This window comes from Erpetoichthys calabaricus, chromosome 6, assembly GCF_900747795.2.
Source record: "Erpetoichthys calabaricus chromosome 6, fErpCal1.3, whole genome shotgun sequence".
Lineage (NCBI taxonomy): Eukaryota > Metazoa > Chordata > Cladistia > Polypteriformes > Polypteridae > Erpetoichthys > Erpetoichthys calabaricus.
In genome coordinates, this window is record NC_041399.2 from 168,257,788 (window position 1) to 168,276,236 (window position 18,449).

General features: G+C 36.1%; 1 protein-coding gene across 2 annotated transcripts in view; it reads right to left on the bottom strand.

Annotated features, from left to right (window-relative positions):
* Nucleotides 1–16,086, bottom strand: part of pitrm1 (pitrilysin metallopeptidase 1) — an 827,899-nt gene extending 811,813 nt beyond the window's left edge. For both annotated transcript variants that reach the window (XR_007935355.1, XM_028804106.2), the window contains exons 1-5: nt 15,843–16,086; nt 11,391–11,493; nt 7,603–7,709; nt 3,038–3,189; nt 1–115 (exon numbers count right to left, since the gene is read on the bottom strand). Coding sequence is in view for 1 of the 2 variants with exons in the window: in XM_028804106.2 (XP_028659939.1) it covers nt 1–115; nt 3,038–3,189; nt 7,603–7,709; nt 11,391–11,493; nt 15,843–15,877 (512 nt within the window). In the remaining variant the exon portion in view is untranslated. The remainder of the gene's footprint in view (nt 116–3,037; nt 3,190–7,602; nt 7,710–11,390; nt 11,494–15,842) is intronic.
* Nucleotides 16,087–18,449: the final 2,363 nt, after the last annotated feature.

An 18,449-nucleotide genomic window follows, 5' to 3' on the forward strand; every position in this document is an offset into this window, starting at 1 on the left:
CAGAAGTCCAGTTCACGAAGACAAGGGAAAAATGCTGCATCCAGATAAACAGATAAGAGGTTCTGAAAATCCTTACCATTCTGAGTTGAGAATGGATACATTGTGAAATCACTAGCTGTAGGAAAAAAAAAAAAAAAAAAATCACACAAATAGAAATGTACACAGCTTTAACACACAAATCCTTTAAACAAGGCTAAAGCAGGTTTGACAGAATCTAAAACTGAATCCAAAACAAAATGCTTATTCCACCCGTCATCAGAAACCTTCCCAATTTAAAAGAATAACAGTGGGAGCAATTATTTTACAAAATTAACCTTGCACCATGTTCAGTTTTATATAGTTATCTTCACAATTCAAAGTCCTTAGTCATGCTGCACATTTTCTATTCTAACTGTAGCTGCTAAGCCACATGCAAATCTGTCTCCCAAGAATATGTCTACATCTCCAATCATTTTAAGATCAATTATGGAGTCTGATGTGTGTTCAGTAACATTTTTCCATTATATTGTCCATTGAAGGTGTTCAACAAATTACACAAAAACATGGATAACTTTAAGAAATGCTCAGTAGACAACGATATCTAAGATCTAGGGGATCTATCTGCAATGTTAGGTTCTTACATGGTAGATTTTGTTCTTACATGGTAGATTTTTTCCTTTCTAAGGATATTACCCAAATCAACTGAAGCCTAAAACAGATAATTTTCAGTCTGTCATATTCTTTTCTTAAATGTTTTATTAAACCATTTAGTGCATGATGAATCCATCAAGGTGTAAATGGAAACAAGTTAGTTGGAGAACTGCTAACTAGCCTTCCCCCGCATAGTAGTGAAACAGGACAGTGAGGTGAGCTCTGCCCAGCTGCCCACTCCTGATGTCATGCTTCCCCCTCCCCTCGGCCCACAGCCTTGGTCTCGGATTAGCGTCAATATATCACTCCTGCAAGCAAACTAATGATTCTTAGTGCAATAAGAGAAGTCACAAAATAAACCGGAAAGTTCAAGCAAATTCTAGAAAAAAAAAAAAAAAAGATCTAAATCCATTTAGTAGTTCCCTCGTTCACTAGCTAAGCAGATGTAAGATATGCCCCGAGTCTGTCACATGAGTGAGGAGGGCCCTGCCGCCCTCCCCTCAGCCCACTGCGTCTCTCTTGGATTTGCGCAAATAAATTGGTACCGCAAGTGAACTATGATACACAGTGCAATGAGAGAAGTCGCAAAATCAACCGGAATGTTCAAGCGAATTATAGAAAAAAATCCAATCTACATCCGTTAAGTAGTTCACTTGTGAAAAGCGGACAGACATACAGACAGATGATGGATATATATATATATATATATATATATATATATATATATATATTATGTGAATTTCCCCTTGGGATTAATAAAGTATCTATCTATTTATATTATTATAGATAGATAGATAGATAGATAGATAGATAGATAGATAGATAGATAGATAGATAGATAGATAGATAGATAGATAGATAGATAGATAGATAGATAGATAGATAGGAGCCATTAAAACAGTGAATGCAACGGTTTAAGATTGAAATAAGCAATTAAGGGTGGGGGAACCTTAATGAACGGGACCACTAAAATGAAGCTTCAAATTGTCACTTGAGCAATAAGTGCCTCATCAGCAATAATTGACTTCTCATTAAGAAACTGGGTTGGAACAAAAACCTGCAGCCCTCCAAGACCAACATTGCCCACCCCGATCTAATACTTGTGATGTGTTTCAACTATGATCTGACAAATTCTGTTCTGTCACAAAACTAAAATCAGCCTTATCAAAGAAAAATAAAATTTAAATACATTGTGTATTATCAAGTTTTCCAAAAACTGAATATCTAACTCATCTTTCATCCTTATCTCAAGTTTCTTAAATGGCCACAATTTGTACATCTGGCTAAGGAGGATACATAGTTCCAGGATTTTTTTCAGGGTAGGCTACTGTCCTTTGTGTTTCAGGCTGTAGGAGACTGGTACCCCGCAGAGTGTTCCAGTACAATTTGAACATTGAAATTGCAGTATTTCCTCACTAAAATTATGATAGAAAAGTATTTTTTTAAGATGTTATGTGGGGTAGTGAATGCAGGTACAACTTTGATACCACAGATAATTTATCTGTCAGAGTTTGAAATAATGCTGCCATCAATGGTACAAGAAGGAAGCAGCTGGAACAAAAAATGTAGTCCATGTCGAGACAGATTCTGATAACAGGGAGAGTAAAATGAGCATTAAAAGTGAGATTTATAAGGCACTTAAAACAAATCAGGTACAAGTTTACAAAGCATGTGAGTAGACAGAGAAATAAAATACAGGAGTGGAAAAGCACAACACCCCATAATGACATAAGGGGTTAATGGTATTCACTCCATTTTGGCAAATGGTTTCCCATACTTGCAGCTATTGGAAGTTTATGTTCAAATTTCTTTTTTATGCAATAGTGTGTTTTCATTCCCATATTAAATAAGTGTCTCTCACATGTGAGCTCTGTGTATTTATTCTTGCTATGGATTAGCCTCGCAATGATAAATACCCGTAAGCGAAGCACACTCTTGCACAGGTCACTTACTTCTAAATGTCTGATGAATTGAGAGATGAACAGGTAATCAGGTATTATCTAATTAGATAATGTTTACTAAAGTATATGCCTTCAGTCTCTGGATATAATGCTACAAAGTGAAAATGGGAGGAAAAAAAGACACAGGAAAATGTCCAACATAACTCTTTAAAATTAATAGGAATACTTTATCAAATGCTGGCCTTTAAACAAAACTGTTCAGGTGAATGAAGTGTCAAGTTGTTTGAAAATATCTGTATGGCAATGCATAACAAATTCTGCAGTGGCATTACCATAATGCAGCCTAAATTTTGACGTTAAAGTATTAAACTTAATCCTTTAAGCTATTCTGATTTTACCTTCCAGTGTACAGCACAAATATATTATTTTACATTCACAATAAAGACAGTGTATATATTTTCCAGATACACATTTGCAAATATATTACCTTGTGTTTTGATACTAACCTGTAAAAGCATTCATAAAGGTTGACAGTGATCTGTTCAACATTTTAAAGAATGGGTCTCTACATGGATATTTCTCAGAACCACAAAGAACGGTATGCTCCAGTATATGTGGTACTCCGGTACTGTCCATTGGAGTGGTTCTGAACTGGACACTGAAAAAGAGAGAGAAAAAAAAAGAGACTAACATCAATGTTGTCACTCACACTTCAGATGGCACATGTTGTTGAACATTATTTTGAAAGTTTTTATTAAAAAAAAAAAAAAAAAACCTTGAAAAAAAATGCAGGACGAGCCCTACCCTAATATTAAGAGTTTAAAAATGATCCAACTCAACTATCTATGTTAATTGTTTTTTAAAAGTATTTAACTGACACAAGCAAAATTCATAGGGCCAATGTAGAATTAAGTAATTTACATGACTAGTATCATGAATTGAACTTACTGTTGGAATATAGCTAGTTAATGCTCTTCACAGAGCTTTCAACCATAAACAGATCTTTTCTCATTTAAAATGCTACAGAATGATAATATTATTTTTTAATAACCAGCATAAGTTACTCTTATTTTTCAGGGTGGTGGACAGAAACAGTAAATGAAACATTTACAATTCTGCAAAAAAATAAATAAATAAAGCAGTAATCAGAAACATTAATGTTAGGTCATTGTTTAAGGTTTTTAATAAGTTAACACCAACAGTGCATTCCTTTCTTCTCAATTCTCCTCTCCATTCAAGTTCTCCTTCTCCTAGTCCTTTTCCCCCTTTCCTTACTTTCCCTTTCTCTCCCTAATCCAAGGGTTCCATTGCCTGGTACCATTACAACTAAATTACTATTAGTGTCTCCATTTAAATATTTTGGCCTTGCCTCCACTGCAGTTCTATAATCTTGCCCTTTATGAACTCTAGAAGTCTCAGATCAACAACGCTGTGTGCACCTAGTGTCTGCTCTGTTATGCAGTTCCTCCTTCCATCCTTTTTACTCCTAGCTCCTCTCTTTTACTACAAGATCTCCTGTACATCTACTTCATATTTCTTTTCTTTTTTGCTATTATATACTATCACTCCTTGCTTACCTAATGTACTTTTTTTCCTTTTATTATTAAAAATTTGATAACAAAATATTACTAACACAAAGAAGCCTGCAAATAAAAATGAAAGATGAAAAGGCTTATTGTACAAAGACAGTGGGCCATAATAGCAAATTCAGGAACTATAAATACTACTCCTGAGGAGGCAAACAGGTAGAAATTGAAATATACAGTAGGTCTTGTAAGTTTAAAGTTTATTTTAGGCCATTTATCACTCCAATATGTGAAGAGCATAAAAGTTGCATTTTTGTAGCCATGTTCCCAAGCAGCACTGTATCCGGCCTAGTAGCGAGTAACCCATTCAAACTAGAGAACTACATTCTTAATGTGGGGCCCAAACTGCAAAAAACATAGTCTAACTGCTTGTTTTATTCTGTACATAGAGTAATCCCTCGCTATATCGCGCTTCGACTTTCACGGTTTCACTCTATCATGGATTTTATATGTAAGCATATTTAAATATATATCTCAGATTTTTCGCTGGTTCGTGGGTTTCAGTGGACAATGGGTCTTTTAATTTCTGGTACATGCTTCCTCAGTTGGTTTGCCCAGCTGATTTCATACAAGGGACGCTATTAGCAGATGGCTGAGAAGCTACCCAATCAGAGCACATATTACTTATTAAATAAAACTCCTCAAATATATTGTGAGCACGGGGGCTGTTCGCACCCCTAGAGGATACGGCCGCTCCTCAAAAAACACTGAAAGATTACTTTCACATTGCTCCCTTCCTTGCTGGGCCTACTTGTGGTTACTTTGTTGAGCGATATGCTTCCTGCACGGTGCTTCACATACTTAAAAGCTCAAATAGCCCTATTGATTTTTGATTGTTTGCTTTTCTCTCTCTCTCTCGCTTGCTCCGACATTCTCAGCTACTGACGGAGGGGGTGTGAGCAGAGGTGCTGTTCGCACCCCTAGAGGATACGGACGCTCGTCTAAAAAATGCTGAAAGACTACCTTCACATTGCTCCTTTCCTTGCAGCTGCTTTGTCAAGCGACATGCTTCCTGCACGGTGCTTCACATACTTAAAAGCACAAAAAGCACCTATTGATTTCTGATTGTTTGCTTTTCTCTCTCTCTCTCTCTGACATTCTCTGCTCCTGATGCGCAGTCCTTTGAAGAGGAAGATATGTTTGCATTCTTTTAATTGTGAGATGGAACTGTCATCTCTGTCTTGTCATGGAGCACGTTTAAACTTTTGAAAAAGAAACAAATGTTTGTTTGCAGTGTTTGAATAAAGTTACTGTCTCTCTACAACCTCCCGTGTTTCTGTGCAAATCTGTGACCCAAGCATGACAATATAAAAATATCCATATAAATATATGGTTTCTACTTCGCGAATTTTCACCTTTCGCGGGGGGTTCTTTAACGCAACCCCCGCGATCAAGGAGGGATCAGTGTATACATTTATTTATAATGGTGGTATGAGGATTAACTACTATTAACTGAAAAGGTACAATAGAAGAGACATATTAAAGTAACGACCCTAATGCCATGGCAGGATCTCCAAGAAAGGAAAGTGAAGAGCTCTCCTATTTTTAGGAGTCCAGATCCAACACTGGCATTTCTATCTAGCAAGAAGAAGAGTTAAAATCCAGTATTCCCAAGTAGCAACATTAAACCAGAACCACCATGCAGTGATAAAATTAATGAGTTGAAATTTATGACCAGATTGGCACATGCAACATAGAACTGCCAATCCTGTTGAACTTTGCTGCTCTAGGATAAACCTTGCTGATGCAAAGAAGAAACAGAATGGCATGCTTTGTGGATTATAACATTTACAGGATGACGTACTGTTTAAGATATTGTGAAACAAGTTGAAAATATTTAATATCATTCTCCTGGTAAGTTTCTTATAGTCCATTAGACAGGTCCATTAACACAGTATGGGCAGGATCCCAGTAATATGCCATTGTAATGGTGTTATGTTTGTATTTTGGATTGAAACATAATTCAAGGTGCATTAAACTTCTTTTTCTATTGTAATTTTTTATCCTCTGCCAGACCTTGCACTCGTGATGCCATTGCTACTTCTGACTATTCTTATCTATCCTGGAATGTAGAAGATCTAGCACTAATTTGACATGAAATTGGCAATTTAATCCAGTTTTTTTCATCAGATGAAGATATTACATTCACACAAGCTAAATTAATTAGTTAAAACTGACATATTTCTAGTGTTACATCCCACAACTTGATGGGAATTCAAAGAATGTCTGAAGGGTCAAATATTTTCTTAAACTTTACAATACAAAAGAAATAAACTGAACACCTAATGGCCAACAGAATTAGTAACATCTTCAAATTCTACTATGAAAATACAATGAATATCCCCTTTGATAAGATGTACAAAAACATTGGGATATATAATCAGATATAAACAAAAGAGTTTTGGAATACTATCACAGAAATTAACAGTGCAGTCAAAACCAAAGCTAACAAACACAGGGGGCATATCCAACACATATAACAAATACTATAAAGATGTATTACTCATCAAAATTTAATGAAAATAATACTCTAGTTTAAGATTTTTTAAACAAAACAGAAACACCAGCTTTTCCAAGCTCATATATAAATAAACTGGATAAACCTTTAATGTTTTCCAAAATCCTGGGTAATTTTTTCAAGGACACAGTAATTCCACATATGGAAATCTACAATAGTGGATTTGTGCTGTAAAGTTTAAGACCAGTGCTTTATTTACAATTTTTACATAATACATGCAAAATCAAATTGTATATTATATGAAAAGGCTTTTGTGTATGATACACGTCACTATATTTATAGCTATCCTGCATAAGACCCTGTTAAAATAACATTCCAGTCTGGATAATAATGGATTTTGATCATGCTAGGCGTTTAGTTCTGCTAAGTGAAAATGAACTTAATTGGAGTGGAATAGTCAAACTGGACTTGTGACTGAAAGTATTATCATGAGGAGAGAACATGATATGGTGAATTGAACAGTTGTAAGGTTTAGTTCCAGATTGGTTCCATATACAGTAATCAAAAACAAAAACTGGAAATTCAGTGAAGACTGCCCTTCTAAAACCATTTTGATAAGAATCTGTGAATCTGTGTTTATAACATCCACGGTTGGTAATTTATAAAGAACATTCTGCATGCACTTTCCTTCTGCAGTTTAATGTTTTTCAGTAATGTAAATTGTCCACCCATTTTATTATTCTTTTTTCAGTGTAGGGGCAGAAGGGCAAATTGTACTCTAGAAGAACTGTACACAAATTATAAACCTGGATGGGGCAGTCTCTTTAAGACATTAAATCCAAACTTCAATTAATGTCTAATGTGAAAAAGTCAAGTCACAACAAAGGTTGTGTGTTAAAAAAGGTTTTAAGTATTTTACTAAGATACCTTTATATCTATGAACAATTTGCTCTTTACCTTTAAAATATGAACTTAAAAATATTTTCTCAACAAAATGTTCAAGGTAATTTACATCTTGAATATTTACCTGAATAAATTATTTGAATCTTCTCTTGCAACATGCAGATATTGAGCCCTTGTTCCATCATGAGTCAGTTTAACTGCCGCCAAGAACAAATCAGGAACTGGAGTTACCTAAAAATTTTAAAATAGGATCTCATGTGCCATATCAAAAACATGAAAAAAATTTTCACAATTAAAAACATTTTAGAGTAAGTGTTAAAAGGACTGTCTCACTGCTAAAATTAAAGAAGCTGAGGTGTTTTTTGGGTGACAGTCAAGATTCACTGCTACCCTGAGACCATCTGCATGCTGTTATATCTACCCAAAAGGTACTACTGAACATTTCATGTCCTTCTAAAACTTCTTGCTGTTTTTCTTACTATGCAAATTTCAATGAGTACAATATGTATTGGCACAAGTAGCAGAACATTATTTAGCCCTCTAAACTCTGCTCACTTATTTCCTAGTCATCAGTGTGCAGTAATATTAACTCATTTTAAAGAAAAAAGTATTAGAGATCTCTTGTTTACAAAGAGCTAAACTTGCGGTTTGATAGTTTGCTGTTAAAACGTCACATTGTATGAGTCTGTACGCTTCTGGTATGTTTTTCTATTTGCCTGCAAAGATGGCCAAATGTGAGAATCACATTCTGGCATTCCCACCCTTCATTTGAGAGTGTATAATTTTGAAAGGGTGGATTTTATAGGCAGGCTTTTATCCATGAAATAAACAGAGCACTCAAACACTATCAAGCTTACCTTCCTATGCCAGGCTAATCACGGGATAAGGCAATTTGAATATGACCTGCCTTTGCTTGTTAACTTTTGGATCATCTACTTGTTTTATCTCCAATTGAATATATATATTCCCCAGGTTCTGCCCTTTCAAACAAAATATTTCTTGTGCCAAATACTGATCACCCAGATACCTAAAGAGAAACAGAATGTGCTCCCTTGGTTATATTAGATAATTCAATAGAGAGAAACAGAGAAAAGAGTATCTTCAGCCCAGACCTTCGTTAGAGTTTTGAGTAAGATGGCACCTGCAAGAAAAGAAAAGCCCATCTTTTTCATGGTGATAAAAAAGGATAACAAGTTTTTTGTTAAAAAGAGTATAGGTAAGTTATTTGGTGATGGGCACTACAGGGGGAGGAGGGAGGAGCTGAACATTCTTTTCTTTGTTCTTTATTTATTTGGTTTCTTCCAGTGTAATGAGGAAGAAGGGATTAAACATGCTTTTGTATATATAGTTGAGTTATTTGTGTAATTGTCCTGCTTTCTTCCGGTATAATACCAATGTAAATTGTGGTGGTGGGAGTTGCATATATTTTTCGTATTGTATAGGTAGGTGTTAATGAACTGTACAGTGGAACCTCAGGTCACGACCGTAATTCGTTCCAAAACTCTGGTCGTTACCCAATTTGGTCGTGACCCAAAGTAATTTCCCCCATAGGCCTGTATGTAAATACAATTAATCCGTTCCAGACCGTACGAACTGTATGTAAATTTATTTTTTTAAAGATTTTTAGGCACAACAAATAGTTAAGTATACCATAGAATGCACAGCGTAATAGTAAACTAAATGTAAAAACATTGAAAAACACTGAGAAAACCTTGATCAGAGAAAAGTAACATTGCAAGAATTCAGGCTATAGCCTTACAAACCTCTCGCTGTAAACACTTTTTTTTTTTAATGAGTTTTAAGCACAGGCAAAAACATGGACATTTGAAAAATCTGTAATTTAATAAATAACCAAGAAAAGTAACATTGCAACAATGCATGCTACAAACCGATTGCTGTAAACAGAAGTGAAGTGGAGGTTAAAATCCAATAGAAAAAAGTCTTCATTAAATACAACAAGGTTAAAACAATGCTCGAATCAGTCTCTTTAAAAACAAGCCCGGTGCATTCTTTAACTGCCTTCACAGCCTTATGCAGCCAGCCCTCCCTCTCTCTCGCTCGCTCAATCTCTCGCTGCACAGGGAGATTGAACACGTGCGGAAATCATCGGCGCGTACAAAACGAAAGGGAAACTGGCTTGTTTGTCACCCGAGTGTGTGGTCGTGAACAGATGCAAAAGTTTGGCAAACTTTATGGTCGTAACCCAATTTGTACATGGTCCGAGACATTCGTGACCCGAGGTTCCACTGTATTTAGTTCCTGTGTATTTACAATTTATTGTGTATTACTCCAAAATTACTTAAAGATCATAATAATGTTATAAGTAAAAAATTGTGTGACTATTTGTATAAATTTTACAACACCTACATTGTTTTCAGTTTTTATTGACATTTACGCAGTTTAAGTCTAGAGAATAACCTGAAACGGTACAAAAGTAAGTGGTAAACTGGCACAGGTTTTAAAAAACACGTTTAATTTTCAGCATCTGGTAACCTAATGTAATTTTCAAAGTTATGCAAAAATAAAAACTTTTTCCAGGGAACAAGTAATGGGTTAACAACTTACAGCTTTTCTGCAGTGGTGGAAGTTATTTAAGTCTTGAAAGTTGTAGCAACAGTTACTACAGGTGTCTCAACTTTTGTTGATTACTTACAAACCTTGTGTCTGTATAAAAGCAGTGTTGGAACAAACTGTGTTGCTGCACTCTCTGAAGCATTATTTATCTTGGTATAATAATTGAGCGAAAAAAGCAATTAAAGGAAGACATACACACTTGCTTGTCTTGCTTTTTTATATAAATAAAATTGTTAACAGCTAGGAACAGGCATGTCAATAAAGTATAAGGGAGAAAGAATACTCATAAGAAATAAGCTACAGTGACAGTCATACTTGGGTGAAGTGTGAGACAAAGTTAATGAGAGAAGATAGTGAACCACAGTTCTGGGTGCAAGTGCACTGCAACTGTGAACTATATATACTTACAGATTGATAAGTATAAGAATAGGCAAACAATAGTAGCAACAGAGGAGTGACAAATAATAGTGGGGCCACAGGAAAAGAATCTGCTCATCTGAAATGCGGTTAATATTTTAAAAAGAGGTGTCCGCAAAAGCCTCCCCCACAATAAAACATTTGCTGCTATAAGAGAGCAAACTGGATCAATTTACTTTTATAGTGCCATAAAACAGCAACTTTTTTTTTTTTTTTTTTAAAAAAAGAGTTATTAATATCTACCAGTTTAGAAACAAACTTTAGAAAGAACCTCAAAGCCATTTGTAAAAATGAGGTTGCTAGAGTCAGCTAAACAGAACTTAGTGATGAGAGAACTGAAAATTAGAAGCAAGAGGCAACACTGCTATTTTGGAGGAGTGCCTTGTGACTCCAAAAATCAAAAGGGATTGTTGCATTTTTTTTTAATTCCTAAATTTGAACAAATAAGGCAAAAAACATACACACAGCTACTTTTCCCTAATAAAGCACAATTAAACATTCACAAATAACATGGAAATTAACATATTTTCATTGGAGGTTAAAGTTTTCTCATGTCTCTTCTGTAATAAAGACACAGCTTACAATCTATCTTGAGCAACTGTGCCAAAAACTCCACTTTCTTCATTCTCTAAACAGCAGTGTATGTAATTCAAACTTCTTTCTACTTTGCTGACTAATCGGACTTTGATGCCATTATGCAAATAGATATTCCTTTCATATTTTTATACATTTTGAAGCAAATCTGTTCTAAAGGACATTTGAGCATAACTTCAAAACTACATAATTTCAGTACTCCACAAAACTAATTTAACTTGGATTGTAAAGAAAAATAAATAAAATAAATAAACAAATAAATAAATAAAACCTATTATACTCTTTACACCAGTACACCAGCTCCTGGTACAACATAAGTAAAATTACCTGGTTAACCGTGAACCCATGAATCTTTTGTCCCACTTTATATGTCAAAGCTCTTTCTATGGCAATTCCACTGCTGTATCTCCATGACAGCTTAACTGCAAGCCTAGGATTTTAAAGAAAAAAATATAATTACAAAAGAATCCCTTTTTTTTTCCCCAAAAAAACATCTAAACAAGTTATGATGTAACTTCAAAAAAAGAACTGAATATCACTCAAAGCTTAACAATTAATTTGGAGGATTGGCTTACACAATATTAGACAGACTTAAGGACATTTTAAGACAAGTCACAAAATCAACTGCCCCTTTTCTACTCGTCCTTTAATTAAACAACCAAAAACTTTGCTACCAGTCATTAGTATCTCATACATTTAAATGTTGACTGATCCCAACCTACTATGCAACATCAATGAAAAGAAAGAGCGTAAGATGTACATGTAAGATGAGATTAACTTTGTAAAGTAACCATGGCACCATGATTAGAGAGTATAACAACATTACCTCAAAACTCCAGTCTTCCTTACCTGAAAAAATTGACCATTAAGAGGAAAATTAAATTTCACGGAAATGCTGATGACACTGAGCTGTATTATGACTTAAAACTTTTCATAAATAAAACTGTAAAGAATTATTTTAAAGAATACTGCTGGAGTAATTTTATCAAAATTTGTTTTATCAAATTTTGAAAATTCTGAAGACCTTTATTATGTCCACACACAGTCTTCTCTGCTGAAGTTTACATATTTTTTCTAGGAGACTAATACTTACTTTGTTTAGTGCATTTGGCTGCTCACTGCACAACTTCTAATGCTGGTGACCAGAACTGTACATAGCACTCTTGATGCCAACTGACTACTGCATTATACAGTTCAATGCACCTTGATTTACATTCAACATTTTTTACAATATAACCTACCTTTGTACATTTTAATTGCATCTGTATACTGTCTAGATGTCAACATGAACCCCAAAATCTCTCTCACTGAGTCACTATTCTTTTATTTACAATTAACATTTGTTTTGATTGAATGTGGCACTTCAGTTTTCATTTTCAACAGTTTGTCCAGATCTTTTTGAATCATTCTTGCTGCCTCCCCACTATTTGATATGCCTTCAAATTTACTGTGTTTTCAGTGACCTTCACAAGTCTAGAAAATATCTCTGAATAAATGTCATCAATATAAAAACTGTAAATTTGAAAAACTACTTGACTGATGACCTCCCCTCATGAGGAACATTCTCCTCTTACCGGTACTCTTTGGTGTTGGCTGAGTAACCGTCTTAAAATCTTGTTTTGTAAGTTATCCCTAATGCCAATGGATTTGAGTTGTTGTGTGAAATCAAAGGGATTTTGAAAAGTCTTAATTAAATTATGTCATCTGCCTTTTCAAAATGCATTTAATTCAATTCCACAGTTAATGGGAAACTATTCAGGCAGTTTCTCTCACTCACTTGTGACTTATAGATCTTCACACATTAAGTGCTGTAGAAGATGATATCTACTCTCTATTGGCTGAATGTCTGCTTTCAGCAACCGCAGAAATCTGTCCAATGAGATGTCATTAGTCAAAGGATTTCTCCATCAGGACTAGTAAAATGCAAACCTCTGTTTCCCCTGTGTTTAGCGTTATGGACTGATCTGTTCTGTTGCACATTTATAAAAAATTTGCATCTGTTAACAATTTTGTTAAGTGCTGTTTTATGTGGAAAAATGAAATGGAAATCAACACAATTTTTTAGGCTTTTAAGCAAGCCCTTTTTTAAAATTTTGTGGTACACAGGATGACTGTATGTGCATTGTTTAATCTGCTTAAGTCAGCTAACTTTTTGCATAAAATCTAAGATGTTCAATCAGTTCATAGTAATAACAATATGATTCAGAACACAGGACTATTAATTAAATCAGTAGCATCACAATATTATTACATGTTTATGTAACTCAAAGTAAAGCCAACTCAAATGAAATTGTGGACTATCATTATTTCTAGAAATTTGGAAACATATAATTGTTTGTCAGTATAATAACAGGCAAATAAATAATTGAGAAATAGGGAAAGTAAGTACAACCACTAGATATAAATGGAGATAGGTAAACAAGGTTAAAAAAAGAAATGGCAATAGTATCTTTAAGAAACAGAAGTGTATATTCCTGGCATGATCCATCCATTAATCTATCCACTCATGCCCACTGTAACCTCAAGCCCTCTCATGTGCCGGATAGGGTGGATTCAGCCCCTGTACTGAATACTTCCTCACCTTCCTGCATACAGACAAGCCTTGACGCCAGCACCCCCACTCCCTCCTGCATCCAGACAAGCCTTGACGCCAGCACCCCCACTCCCCTTTTCAGACTGTCTGGTTTAGCTGATCAGGTGGGAAGAGAACTGAAGAATCTCTGCATAGTTGACAGACAATTGAGCCTGGTGGCATTGGTCCAAGGGACTGATGTTATGTGCCACACAGCTCTGTGGGGACTTTCGGCACTTTATCAACCTTTCTGTGAAGCTGCACAGGATGCAAGAACTTTGAAAGACATCCAGCATAGTCCCAATACCCACACATCTTGAAGACCTTCTAGAAGGCTGGTCCCGAAAATGGTACAACACCTGTACCAACACCAACACCTGAATGCCCTTCTGCATGCTTAACAAGGAACCCTAATCCCAAACAGACAAAGCTGGCACCATAATCAAGTTCACATTTTTTGATTCCACCAGTCCATTTAATACTGTTTAGCTCTTTCAAAGGTAAATAAGCTCAAGTGGGCGTTTCCCTGGTGTCCTAAAATGGTTAAACATTGTGTGGCTCCAGTATTTTGTGTCAGAATATGGTGTTTTGAGACAGAGTAGAAACTGTGGAATTGTCTATCTACCTTTGTCATCATATTGTACACCACTGCCAACAGAAGGAGTATAGAAATGCAATGATGGACACTATCATATGGAGCAGGAGATCTGCCACTAAATGAACACTACCAAGGAGTTGGTGGAGAACATTGGTCACCATAATGGGGGAGGAGGTGGTGAAGAATTAGAAATACCCGAGGATCCTTCTAAACAGTAGACTGCATTATATAAAACAAAACAGACATACGGTACAAATGGGGATAGAGGTGGCTTTTCATTGCAGGAAATCTCTGCCCCTTTAATGCATGTGACAAGATGGTATGGAAGTTTTATCAGTCCATAGTGGTCAGCATACTGTTCTACATGGTGCTGTGCTGGTGGTGTAATACCATCTCAGGTGATGCCAAACACCTGAAAAATTAAACATTAAATAACTAACCACAAAGTGACAGAAGCTTGAGGAAGACAAGAGGATGCTGGAAAAAATTAAAGGCCATTATGGCAATTGCTGCCCATCTCATCCATGACAGGCTGTCTTGGTGCACTTTAAGCCACCAGTTTATTCCACGTGACACTACTGGGGGCTCATTTTGCCCACAACCACTGAACTGCATAATGCTCCCTCACATCATTTCCATCATCACTCTGTCCTATTACATGGGATATATTGGCACAGAGTCCAAATTTCTGCATGTTGATATTTTATTGCATAAATAGCTCTGGTTACTGGATGTAATTATTTTCATCTTGTAAATGTTCTGCACTTTGTTTTTATTTTGTTTCTGGTTGATGAAGTGAATTTTCTTCCAGGGTCAACAAAGTACTTCTGCCTATGACACCTATTTTGTCCAATGCAACAGAAGGTAACAACCAGCTCTGGACAAAGCACAAGCTATAATAAGGCTTACTATCAAGAAAGTATAATCATTTAGGGAAAAAGCCGTTTACATAATAAAACGAGCAGGCTCTTACTTGGTTATCTGATGGAAAACTGTTTGAGAATAAAAAGAAACTCGGATGATTTCTGAAAAGATCGGCTAAACAAGGAAACAAAAATGTATATTTCATAATTAAACTAAAAACAGATTTGTAAAATCCGTCCTATACAAACGATGATACATTAACAATTCAAAGCTTAAAAGATCTTGGCAATCAATCTTAGTACGGGCGCAGTACCTAATGCGCCAAGTATTAACAAAATATTAGTCGTTATTTGTTTCCAGTTAACAACCAACCTTCAAATTTGTGAGAAGATGACAATAGTCAGGAATCGGGCATTCATTTGCCGTACCCAAAAATACAAAATATATTTTCAGAATAATGCACATCTTGCTATTACTATGTAAAAGTACGGCCACCTCTATTAACTATTAAAAAGTACCATGCAGTTTCCATTAATGAAACCCATTCCCTGAATCCGCTTCGTTCAATTCATAGCTGTGAGATGCCATAGACCATTTAGGCAACATTAGTCTAAAACAGCGAATCACCGGACTTTTTTAGAATTCAGAAGCATATTTTCTTTACGACAATAGGATTACTGTCAATGAGTATACATTAACCAATAATAATTATATAGAAAAACAAACAATAGAACATATATGCTACCTCTTCTGCAGTAGAGCCTTCCACCCACGAAACATTCTGCCCAAATTATCGGCTGCAGCATTAAAAAAAATTAATGAAACGTATAAATCCGTTAAAGCATTCTGGTTGTCTGTCTACATTCCATGCTGGCTCATGCTCCGAGCTGTCACATTGAATGTAGCGCAAGGCAGTATTATCACTTCCCATTGGCCAGCTACACTCTGCACAATACTTAATGATTGGTTGTGATGTGCACAGCTGAGAGGATCTGACAAAGCAAAAACACTATCAGTCTTTAACAGCATGTGGTATTTGACTATATTATCATATAATATTAATGCGTATTTTTTATGTATGTATATCAGCATGTCAATTGGGACCAAAGGGCTTTCACTGTTATTTTTCTCTGATGAGTAGATGTTTTCCAGCTCTGTTACTCCGCCGGGAACTCGTACGCATTCTCCATTAATGGTTGACTTTTTCTGGCTTCTCCGGTTTCCTTCTAATCCTGGCTGTTCCGTTGTTTGGATGTTTCTACATAGGGTCCTTCTAAGCATTTTTGTGATTGATTAAGATGCTCAAGCAACTAAGTTCGCCGGCTAGAAAGCTGTCTTTGCGCATGTGCTAGAAGATAGAGTCAAACAATTTCACCTTGACATATCAGCAGTCTCATGGTTAAATTTAATGCGAGATTAAACAGGTTTGAGCACTGCCGTACACCTGACTTCAAAGTGACCACTAGCATAACAAATACATTGTCATTTTCTACGGATAATAAAGTGTTAATTGTTCTTTCAAAGACGGGCACCTTTACACTTATGCCCTTTGCTCATGCGCAAGCACCGTTCTCTAAAGTAGTGACGTGCAATGAACGAAAGAAATAGTTCTTTTTCACTTGTCTTGGTTTCTGTACGAACGTACTGGTTCAATGACATTAAAGAACGAATTCTTACGAGGCATGCACAGTGCCTGCAGCGTTTTATATTGCATTCCGCGACAGTCCGGCGATTATCAACTTAATTTCACTTAAATGGCTGCTTGTCTTCAGGAAATAGCCTATCAGTAAAGTGTTTCAGCAAAACGGTGATGACGTCACTAACCAATGACTGACTTGGGACATGACACCAAGCACCTCCCATTAATCGGTTCACTCTGACCGAGTGACTATGACCGTCTCAGTACACTGACTGATTGAATGAACCAGTGCGCCCCCTACTGATATGGAGAAGTTGGTTCATGAACTCTGGACAAGATTCTCGCAGTACAGTATACTGATCACCGAAAAGAATCAGTTCGTGTACTGAACTGCAGACAAGTGACTCGCAGTACATTAAATCGCAGCACAATTCACTGATGTATGTATGGGAGTCTGCATCAGACAATGAGATTTTATTAATTAAGATTGCTGGTCATTTCTGAACTATGAAAATAAATTTAAAAACACAGAATTTTTTTAAAATGTGATTAGTAAACAATACATAATGTAGAATATTTGTATTTAGAATGAGTTATATTTGTAAAACAAAATTTGTCTGAATGTGGTTAGTAATCAGTACATGTTTTAGAATATTTGTACTTAGAATGAATTATGTAAGTAGGGAAATTAAATAATTGGCAATAACAAACTGCATTACAAAGAATCTGATAATATCATGAATGGCAAACACCAAACAATCTCAAACCTATTTAATTGCTGCAGAGAGCCAAAGTCTATAGCAGCCCACTCAAATGCACATGTCCAATCGAAAACAGCTAATTAACTTAACATTCAAGCATTTGGGTGCAAAACTGTAATACTCAAGAGGAAATTGGAAAATGCTGAATATAGGGTGCTAATAATACTGTAGCTTTATGGCAGTGTAATCAAATATGTAAGATTGCTATAAAGCACAAAAAGAAAAAAATTATATATTCAGCTTCTTCTAATTTTGAAAGCTGAAGTTCAGTGCTAATAAATTAACCATGATTTACCAGGCTACAGAACCCTAACCAAATCTGCTTACAGCCTTTTCCTAGAAAGTTTTTTTTTTTTATTTAATTTTATATTCAAAAGCATTTTCAGAACATTACAATAGTATGCCAGTTGATCAAACAAATAATAATAACAGATACATCAATTTACTTTGAAAACAAATAAAATAATCAACCCCCACCCAAGAGAAAGAGGAAAATAAAAAAGACATAAGCAAACAGAAAATATATATATGTATATTGTGATTGACGGCCAGGGATCCTCCCCAGACGGGATGCCCTTTTCAAGAGAAGACCGGGGGAATGGGTGTACTACCAGGAGTACCTCCCCCTGGACACGAGAGGGCAGCCTCCTTGGTTTACATCGGGGCCATGGAATTGGAGCTCAGAAGCTCAACCCGGTGGGGGTCCGTGGCCACCACCAGGGGGCACCTGGACAGCTCCAGAGTCTGGGCATGCAGCACTTCTGCCACACCCAGAAGAGCTGCCAGAAGAGGAGCAGGGTTCCTATGCAGCACTTGTGCCACACCCGGAAGTGCTGCCGGATGTTAATCAAGAGACACCTGGAGCACTTCAGGGTGCACTATAAAGGAGGCCGCCTCACTCCATTCAGGAGCCAGAGTCAGGAGGAGGAGGATGGAGCTTAGGAAGAAAGGA